At 39.1% G+C, this 11,006-nt stretch overlaps 1 protein-coding gene across 1 annotated transcript; it reads left to right on the forward strand.

The window, feature by feature from the left end:
- The first annotated feature begins 5,115 nt into the window (after positions 1 to 5,115).
- Positions 5,116 to 7,570, forward strand: LOC108978103. Its single transcript, XM_018948231.1, has 4 exons — positions 5,116 to 5,184; positions 5,242 to 5,536; positions 6,918 to 7,418; positions 7,461 to 7,570. The coding sequence occupies exons 1-4, from the start codon at positions 5,116 to 5,118 to the stop codon at positions 7,568 to 7,570; spliced, it is 975 nt and encodes a 324-aa protein (XP_018803776.1).
- Positions 7,571 to 11,006: the final 3,436 nt, after the last annotated feature.

Consider the following 11,006-nt stretch of genomic DNA (forward strand, 5'->3'; position numbering starts at 1 on the left):
AGTTTTCATATACTACAGAGTCAAAAAACTGCATTATCCGCCATAACAAAGAGACAAATTTTATTCTCGGTGGCAAAACTTTTCGACCCCGCAGGATGGCTTTCGCCAATTATGATACAAGCGAAAATCCTGATGGAAGAATTATAGCTAGACGGAACGGACTGGGACGAACAAGTGAAGTCTCTTCGCCTAGAAAATGGTCCCAGTTTACTAATAACCTAAAAGACATTTCGCAGATAAAAATTTCACGGTGGGTAAACTATTCCCCCGGATACAAAGTGGAACTACACGACTTCTGCGTCGCCTCTGAAAAGGCATATTGTGCCACTATATATGTGCGTACATAAAGCGATGTCGCAACTGCAAGCCACCTACTAGCGGCAAAAACAAAAGTTGCGCCTCTAAAAACGACTTGAGCTCTATGTCGCTCTGCTACTAGCAAAACTAGCTTCAATGGTGCAGACGCACTTAAACATGGCGAAATACACATTATATTTATGGTCCGATTTCGAGATAGTCCTAGCCTGGTTAGAAAAACTACCACATGCGTGGAAAAAATATATTTCTAACCGAACGTCTGAAATACTTAACCTAGTAGGATCAACCACTTGGAGACACGAAGCACGTGCTGACAATCCTGCTGATGCAGGTTCAAGAGGATGCAAACCTTTGCGTCTTGTCTCCTCCATCCTCTGGTGGAATGGCCCCCGATGGTTAACAGAATCTCCCGATTCTTGGCCACAATCGCCCATGCGCAACATACTTGCCCCAGAAAGTCGAAAAWTCGACACTTATCATGCAACACTGGATGACACCGACATCCTTGAGCGATTTTCATCGTTCCCCGGAGCATTGACGCACCAAGACTTACAAAAAGCAAAGGTCGCTCTTATCGCATCCACCCAAACGCGCTACTTCAGCCGCGATATAGCATTACTAAGAGAATCGAAGCCTACTGATAAAAAGAGCTCATTCTTAGTTCTAAACCCATTTCTAGACACGAGAGGCCTACTTCGTGCGAATGGTCGGCTTGCTAATTCAAGCCTGACGTATAATGAACGCCACCCTATAATCATACCAGAGAGGTGTCCGTGCCACTTTATTTATTAGATATATCCACCTACTAAATATCCACGCCGAACATCGTTTCATGCAACATATGGTTCGCCAAGAGCTGTACATACGACGACTGAAGCCCCAAATAAAGAAGTGCATTTTCATGTGTAAAATCTGCACTATGCATAAGCAGCAAATACGATCGCAGATTATGGCAGCACTTCCACCTGAACGCTGCAATTTTGCTCTGCCTTTCACCACTACTGGTGTAGATTTTGCCGGGCCTTTTCAAATAAAGGTGTCCATGCTAAGGTCTCCCACCGTGTCTACGCTGTAAAAAGCTTCAAATCTCATTTTAAAAGATAGCTGGTAACCACAAATTCAATTATGAAGAATTCATAACGCCCTTAACTAGAATTGAAGCCGTTCTTAGCTCACAGCCTAACGCTGCACTCTCGCAAGATCCTTCAGACTTTACTGCCCTCACGCCAGGGAATTTTCTTAAAGGAGCGCCCTTTCTGGCCACACCTGAGCCAGACGTGGAGTCGCTTTCCTTATTAAACCGTTGGGAAAGAATTAAAATTCTCCATCATGACTTCAGTCGCCGATTTAAAGATGATTATTCAAAGGACCTCCACAGAAGGTACCGATGGAAAATCATAGAAAATGCACCTAAGCTTGAAGATTGTGTCTTAATCAATGACGATTGTCTCCCCCTTACCGAATGGCGGCTTAGCCGCATAGAGAAGCTCCATTACGAATCCGACGGTCATATTCGAGTAGTCGATCTCCGTACACAAACGGGAACACTAACCAGGCCGCTCGTTAAGCTATGATTTTTGCCAACCGCCGATAAAATCGAAAAGTAACCGAAAATAACGTAACCGTAACTAATAAACAAAGAAACGAAAATAAATAAGAATAAAAGCCTCCATTAGCCAAAAGACAACAAAAAATAAGTAAAGGGAGTCGATCCACATGACGACTCACTCGTGCCACATTCCGTGGCACCAATGCCCATATGAATATATATGTATATGTTAATTACAATAAAATTTTTTAACAGATCAATATGGATGCCGAGATGWCAGCTGCCCCTACGCCCACAGTCCGTTCTGCCGTTACTGTTCCGCRCTCGAAGGCTACCCCAGTAGCAACGCCGCGAACAACAATAACCATAACTCGAATGCGCTCTATGTCGCCGTCGTCATCGGTTACCACACTGTGGCATCTTCAAGGGGATAACCCCTCAGCAACGGCAGCAGGTCGCTCAGGCACATGGACATTGCCTAAATTGTCTGGCGCTCACCCATCTTACGCAAGAGTGCACAACGGGCTACCAGTGCCAGATATGCATGTGGCACCACCATACCCTACTGCACCGCACCGCCATACTCGACGCCGGGCATCGTGATGCTCCTCGCAGCCGTAATGGCATCGGCATACCCTACGGAAGACTCACGTTCCTAGCGTCACCGCAATCCTACACTGAACTGGAGGCGCCAGCTTAGGCCGCAACCGCGCCGTTCAACAGGCCTCAGCAACGTGGTAGCAACATTACAACGGCTTCAGAGACTACTAGGCTAATTACTCGGCTGGGGGGGACCAGGATGTATAAATGAGCATCGTCCCCCGACCTCAACACACACACCACATTAGCACACCACATCTACTCAAACTCACACCACTGCCAGGCAACCTTCGCCACATTCAACACATTACGCTTACAACCCAACTTCTACACTACTCACGAGAGCAGCACACACCGACACCTACACACACGTACACCAACCACAGTCACACCATCCCATTCAGCACCAACGGAGTTAAAGAAGGACCGATTAAAAGATCATCGGAACTATCATCGATCGGTCATGCGTTTGCCAATCTCGCTTTTATCCACCGCCATCCTCTTGCGAAACCAACAGCGTTATTAAAGAGTTAGTCTCACCTCTAAAAACGTGTATTTACAAGTATTTTCAATTGTTTTAAATAAAACCTCTATTGGTACAACCATCCACAACGAGAGACAAACCTTTTTTTCGGTATTTATTGCTTTTTTGGAGAAGTGAAAAAAAGGAAATAAAAGGTGAGTGCACTGATACAACAAATAGTAAAAAATGACAGGAGTAAAATTTAAAAGAATTAAACAGAGCCGTAACTAGGGCGTGGCGAAGGTGGCACCCGCCGCGGGCGCATACGCCTGACGAAATATCGGTTGCTGAGCGTCCAAAAGAGCTACCGTCTGAAACTGGCGAGTCACCCACGGGGGGGCGAAACAAGAGACATAGGGCGCGAACGGACCGAAAAAACTGCAGCGCCAGAGCCAGTGCAGTGGGCAGCAATGCGGCAGTACCAGACGTGCCAGTGCGAATGTAATCATCGCGAGGCGCGCACAAAGCAAGGGCACCCGTGGACGTGCTATTCCAGATATCGGGGGCGCCACGCTGTTAGTGCGAGTCTGTCAGTCCTGTTTCTGTGCTGTATTTTCAATTGTTTTAAATAAAACCTCTATTGGTACAACCATCCACAACGAGAGACAAACCTTTTTTTCGGTATTTATTGCTTTTTTGGAGAAGTGAAAAAAAGGAAATAAAAGGTGAGTGCACTGATACAACAAATAGTAAAAAATGACAGGAGTAAAATTTAAAAGAATTAAACAGAGCCGTAACTAGGGCGTGGCGAAGGTGGCACCCGCCGCGGGCGCATACGCCTGACGAAATATCGGTTGCTGAGCGTCCAAAAGAGCTACCGTCTGAAACTGGCGAGTCACCCACGGGGGGGCGAAACAAGAGACATAGGGCGCGAACGGACCGAAAAAACTGCAGCGCCAGAGCCAGTGCAGTGGGCAGCAATGCGGCAGTACCAGACGTGCCAGTGCGAATGTAATCATCGCGAGGCGCGCACAAAGCAAGGGCACCCGTGGACGTGCTATTCCAGATATCGGGGGCGCCACGCTGTTAGTGCGAGTCTGTCAGTCCTGTTTCTGTGCCCACTGCCGGCCGTGCCGTGTGTTGTGCTATAGGCCAGTCAGCCACAATCTGTGTTCATCTGTGATCCAGGTGACAAAACGCATGCTTTTTTCAATAACATATGATGCAATGATGTAAAATTGTGCAAATTGTAGATTTTGTTTTCCATAGACAATGAGAACTATCGGAAGGTGCTTTCTGATTTTCGGAAATACTATCAATTTTTGTCTTTCAAACGACACATACATGTTTTTTCTTCAGTTTTGGAATAAACATTCATTACCCTCTAGAATAATATACAATGTGCATAAATTCCAAGAAAATAGTATTTGAAAATTGTATCCTAATCTAGCAATATCAACTACACATCAAGATTCCTATTTATAATATCCATGGAAACTTGCAATTAGTCGTTTTACGTTATTGTATAGGATAATTTGTTCCTATTCTAAAATCAAGGAAAAAATATGTAGGTGCCATTTGAAAAACAAAAATTGGTAGTATTTCCGGTCAAAGCGCAACTCACTCAGGTCGAGCACAGATGACTAGTGACGGAGAGATTGCAAAATGTAAATGCAATTCTTTAGAAACACTGGGTTGATTCCTAATATACGGTATGTTCTTCCGGCTCGGCTCGGAGCCGCTCGAGTCATAGCCGAGCGAACGTGAGTGGAAAGTGCGCGGCGCACGATTGATCTCCGCTCCCCACACTTGCGTCACAAGCCGCATGGTGTAATTTCAAAGCGCTTGCTTACGGGTCCAGAGGTCGTGGATTCGAACCCTACCCCTCGCATTCTTTCTACTTTTTTCCTTGATTTATGTATTTTTTACTCGTTTCACCGCCTTTTTTCAAGTTCTATTTTTCATTTTACTCTAGATCTCAAGATTGAATTTCTAGTCTGATAAGTATTGCAGTGGATTCATCACCATACCATATTAGTACTGCCAGGAAACATTTGGATACTTAACGGAAGAAAATTGCGAGTGAGTATACCTACTGTAACTAATAAAACATACATAGTTATTAAAATTTTCTCAACTGTATTTTGAACAATTATTTTTTATAAATATTTACTTTTTTATAGAGATGCCACCAAAGAAGAAATTGTCGGGTGCTCAATTCAAGCAGATTCGCGAAGAGAAAAAGGCTGCAGCAGTAAAAAATAGTGGTAATATCTAGCAATTCTTCACGAGGGAATTACCATCAACGCAGACTGCACAATCACAATCAGAAGACGAAAATGATGAATTGAATAGAGAACAAAACATGGAAGTGGAATGCAACGATACGCTTTCTGAGACGGATTCCTCAAATCAGCACAGAGTGGGACAAGAAGAAGATTCGATTGAAATCAATTTCAGTATTCCCAAAACATGGAAAATTGATAAAAATTCCATCAAATTATATATCGAACAGGGTCCTATCAATGGTGACGATATTTCCGTGTACCCAGTTACAAATAATAGACGTTTTGAGAAAAAATGGTTTACTCGAACTATGACAAATGGTGAGAAAGTACACAGGAACTGGTTGATCTACTGTGAACAGCTTGACTCTCTGTTTCGTTTTCCGTGTATCCTCTTCAACGATGACAGGAGCAGCATTTGGTTGAACGGCTTCAACGACTGGCAACATCTCAATCCCCATTTACCGAGACACGAAAACTCGACGTCTCATAGATCCAATTATATAAAAATGAAAACATTTGAGAAGAAGTTGAAATGTGGCGGTTTCATCGATGACCATCTTCTCAAAGAATTTGATAAGGAAAGAGCAAAGTGGCGACATATTTTAAAAGTGATACTCGATGCAATTTTCCACTGCGTCAAAAACAATGACGCCCTTAGAGGTAGCAGTGAAGTAATTGGGTGACCAGACTGTGGAAAGTTTTTGAACACTATTGAATTGATTAGCCACTATGATGCCACAATAAAAAAAACATATCGAGACACACAATAAAGGCACAATCTCATACTTTTCACCGGCGATTCAAAACGAATTGATCAATTTGGCTGCCCAGCAAGTGCAATCACWTATAATTAGCGACATAAAAGCAGCTACATATTTCTTAATCCTCTTCGATTGTACGACCGACATTTCTCACAAAGAACAGATGGTTCAAATAATTCGGTACGTTAAAATCGAAAACAAGAAATGTACAATTGAAGAAAGCTTCATCACGTTTATTAACACCGAAGAAAAAACCGGTGAAGGTCTTTCGGGAGAAATTCTTGATAAATTAAGAAAAGATGGGCTAGACATTGCAAATGTAYGARGRCAGTCTTATGACAACGGAGCTAATATGGCAGGCAAATATAAAGGTGTGCAGTCGAGAATATTAGCTTTGAACGTGAATGCTCGGTTTATTCCATGTACTACTCATAGCTCATACTCAAATTTGATTGGGGTCAATGCTGCCAACGTGATACCACAAATGCAAACTTGTTTTGGTATCATCCAACAAACGTACAATTTTTTTGTTGGATCGGCAGCTTGTTGGAAATTTTTGCAAGCAGAACTAAAAATAACGTTGAAAGGAACCTGTGACACACGGTGGTCGTCAAAAGCTAATGCCGTGCACGCCCTGAACTCTCAACTGCCTACTGTTGTGGAAATACTAAAAAAAATGACAGAAGGTGATCATCAGACAGGCGATACAATAGTACAAGCCAAGTCTCTTCTCAAGTCGATACAAACCTTCGAATTCATAGTACTACTGAAGTTTTGGGATTCGCTTCTATCGCAAATCAATCGTGTCAACCTCGCACTGCAAGACAAAAAACTCGATATTGCTCGTGCCGCATAAATGATAAAAGGATTGTTGTCACAATTAACCATATACCGAGAGACTTTCTTCACAACAATTTTGCAATCATCAATTGTGACAGCTGAACAATTGCAAGTAACACCAGATTTCCAAGATACTCGAAAACGACCAAAGAAAATGATGCCGGGAGAAAAAGCGAAAGATGAATCTGCATCTATAAGTGCCCAAACTCATTTCAAAGCAAGATTGATCCAAGTTCTTGATCTTATGATTGCCCAAATGAATACCCGGTTCATCGCTTTAAATGAAGTTGCCGATGATTTCGCATTTTTGAGCGGTCAAGCAATTGTGAACACCAGTGTTACTGAACTCACCAAAATAGCGGCAGATCTCGCTATCAAATATCCTGATRACTTGGATCCGCATGAATTTTCATCAGAAATTGAGAGTTTCAAATTTCAAGCAACGACGCTGATGAGTGAAGCCACAGACATGAACCATTTGAATGGATTAGAAAAAATATTCGATCTGTCGCTCGTGGATGTATATCCGAACATAACAACAGCACTGAGAATATTCTTATGCATGCCTGTTACGACGGCTACTTGCGAGCGTTCGTTTAGTAAGCTAAAACTCATCAAATCTTATCTTCGTTCCTCTTTAGGCCAGGAACGGTTGGCGAATATCTCTATTTTGTCGATTGAGAAGAATACTACAACACGTCTCAATTTCGATAAAATAATCGATTTATTTGCAGAGGCGATATTATTCTGAACGATATAAGCGATCCTTGTATAAATTATTATTGAAAATAAGATGTACGTTCTTTCACTTGTAAATATATAATTTTTGATTTGGACAACATCGGTTTCCATTATACTATATGGTAAGGGCGCAAGCAAGGTTGTTGCCACAGKCGCTGAAGCAGCTAGTTCCGGCTCTGGAATTAAATCAGATTCAAAAGGGGGATAGACAGCTAGCAAAATTGGTTCTTTACAATGATCAAATGAATAAATTTAGACATGCTGAAGGAAATATACATGAAATTCAAAACAATATAGCCAAAAATAATCTAATACATCCGGGGATGTTAACTAAAGAGGAAATAGATAGCTTTGACATAGATTTCTATAAGCTTAAACTAGCCAAAGTAGGAGTAGTAACTTTCGAAAATGAAGCACTTGGATTCGCTATTCAAATACCAAATACAGATTTAAAATTAATTACACCATTGCCAAATATTAATAATTTAGAAATTTTTCAAATAGATGAGGAAATAATAACGTTAGAATCTAAACATGATCAATATAAAGCTAATACATTGTTAAGAAAATTCAAATTAATTGTAAATTGTATTTTTAATGATAATTGTACATTTAAATATAATAATTTAATGTACGTGCAAGAGTTGTCTGGTGATACTCTGCTAGTTAAAAATGCCAATAACAATGAAATGGTCCAAAACTGCGATAAACGAAAATGTACACTTCAAAAAAATTATATAATAAATTTTAATGATTGTAAACTTGAAATAAAAAATCAATCGTAAAAAAATTGTAAAAAGTAATCTTTTTTTTCCTGTATCAGTATTAAATCAGCATTTTTTAATGTAAACAATAGTAGGTATAGTATTAAATGTGGATTAAGCAGACTTAAGCTTAATTTTAATAAAACAGCCGTAAAACAGAGTTCATACTCTCTAGTTAACATTTAATTTGGATAATGTAACTTGCTTCCATCTTTACAAACATAACTCGCGCACATGTAATATAATGATAAGTGATAAAATCATGATTTGAATTTCTGAACGCGCACATGCGTATACATGCATTCATATGAGCAGATAATAAGATTAATATGATAACGATGTATTTATATATTGTCGTGATAAATTAAATTTCTATTAGTAAGAAATATAATACAAAAATATTTAATTGTATATTACAGCATATTATGTAAAAATCAAATAAAATTATTAAATATGCAAGTGATAATTGACTGTAAATATTACTATGCATGCATTCATACAAAATTATACTCATATTATAATTATTTTTACATGCCAATATGGAAATGCCGACGGCAAAACGCAAAAGCATTCATATTTGCATACATTGCGATTTGCTAGTTGAAAGCAAAAAGCATGAAAATATCACAGTACTGTTGTTGGGTGTATCATAAGGAGCATGCACACATATTTATGTCTCTTCATATTCTCTGCTTGGGCATACATCCCAAGTCATCAAATGCCGAAAATATATATGTACATATATTTATTTCTCTTAATATTCTCTGTTTGAGTATGTGGAGAACTRTTAAAAATGTTAACATTTCACAGCGTGAATTCTGTGGTTGTAAGGTGAATTCTCTATTATAAATCTAACAAATGCTCGCTATCGAACATGCATCTTCTCTATGCTTTAAGTTCTCTGGTTGGCGAGTGTTCTCAGAACGTAGGAGTGCAAGTCAGCACTGTTTGTTGCGATTTCAGCTTCTCGACGTCGAACCATTCCTTGTGTTAATTGAAACGTGGTGCGTTTTCGTTTTTAAGACTTCGTCGGATCAAATAAAAAACAAAATCGAGTATGCTTGCTCAATATCGAGTATGCTTGCAAAATTCTACATCACTAAGCAAAAAAATAAGTGTCAAATACTTAAATGTGCTTATGTAGTGAAACCACGAACTTAATAACTGGGGAAAAAAATAAATTAGCAGAAAAAGGCGTCAACATTTTGTAATTAAATGTTGTTTATGTACCGTGATTATAAATATTTACAAAGCTAACCATGAAATAAACTAAGCTCACGTGGTTACTCAAGTTATGCATCATTTAAAAGCCCTAACAAGTAAAAGTTATTTTAGAAAAATTTACGTTGCGCATAGTTGCGTCCCAGAAGATATGCTTGCACTTGTAATAGCCTTCTGTATTCAATTTATTGATCAAATATGCTTCTGGACTGCTCTTTGTGCGGCTTTTGTTGTTTTTGTTGTTATTCTTGTTACTTTTACTATTATTGTTTCTATTCTTAGAGTTTCAATAGGTTTGTTGTTTTTGTCGTTTTTTTATATTTTTATTTGTTTTGTTTTGATATTTTTTTTATTTTAAAAATATATGTTTGGGTTTTGTAGAAACATGCTCAAAGTCAACTTTTTTCTCGGTTCGACTTGTACAATATTTCGAATCATTTCTTTTGAAGAACATTGGTTCAAAAGTTTACTTAAAAAAAGTGCCAAAAACTTACTGGTTTTTCTGACCACTCTCTAATAAAAAACAAAAAAACGTACRAAAATATTAGATTTTAAGATTAAGAATAAATAAATTAAGGTCATTGAAGGAAAGAGACATTTCTACTTGACAAAAACAAGATAAGAATCGACTACAATCGTCAACTGGATTTCCACGTGGTCAATTTCCTTTAGTGATTAATGTAAATTAAAATAAACAGTTTTTAAGAGATACTCCACAGTTACCAACTAGTTAGTAACTTTTTTCCATTCAAATATTTTTGCTTTTGTTTTTTGTTTTTCAATATCTTGATTTGTAAATTATTTGAATCGTTTAATTTCGTTATTCAAAAGAAAAATTATTGAAAATTATTCAATGAAAACTTTATGTGTATTTCACATAAAATGATCAATTACAGATTGAAATTTGTTACGAAGCCACGAAGAGGTCGCCCTAATATCGGTCGGCGTTCTTTTTGCCGTCAACGTATGGCAGCCCAAGACAAGGCAAGACGAACTCCCAGGATGCGACGACATACGTGCGGAATTATGCATTGCGGAGAATCAGCAAGCCATCGTCACGATGTCACAGCACGACTTTTCAAACAAAAATTACTTTATTTGATGGACTTTATCTAAAAGCAATATTTATGTGGTGCTGTTAAATGCTAGATGTACTCTGTTGAGTGGGAAAAGAGAGGTTTGCCGCACGTACACATCCTTCTATGGATGGTGGATGGTGGTTATACCAGATCAAGTTGATGAACTCATTTCTGGGAAAATCAATATGGGTTGCAGGAAACACTGTCCACGTGTTTTTCTTTCGGAAACACAAACTGGAAATGATGGATATCCACTTTATCGGCGTCGCTCACCAGACGCCAATGTGAGAACATTCAGCATTCAATTTAGAAGTGTGAATATCAAAGTTGAGAACACATGGATCGTACTATGTATATTCACCACTAATGTCTAATTCACATT

This window comes from Bactrocera latifrons, unplaced genomic scaffold, assembly GCF_001853355.1.
Source record: "Bactrocera latifrons isolate USDA-ARS-PBARC rearing strain unplaced genomic scaffold, ASM185335v1 scaffold_1173, whole genome shotgun sequence".
Lineage (NCBI taxonomy): Eukaryota > Metazoa > Arthropoda > Insecta > Diptera > Tephritidae > Bactrocera > Bactrocera latifrons.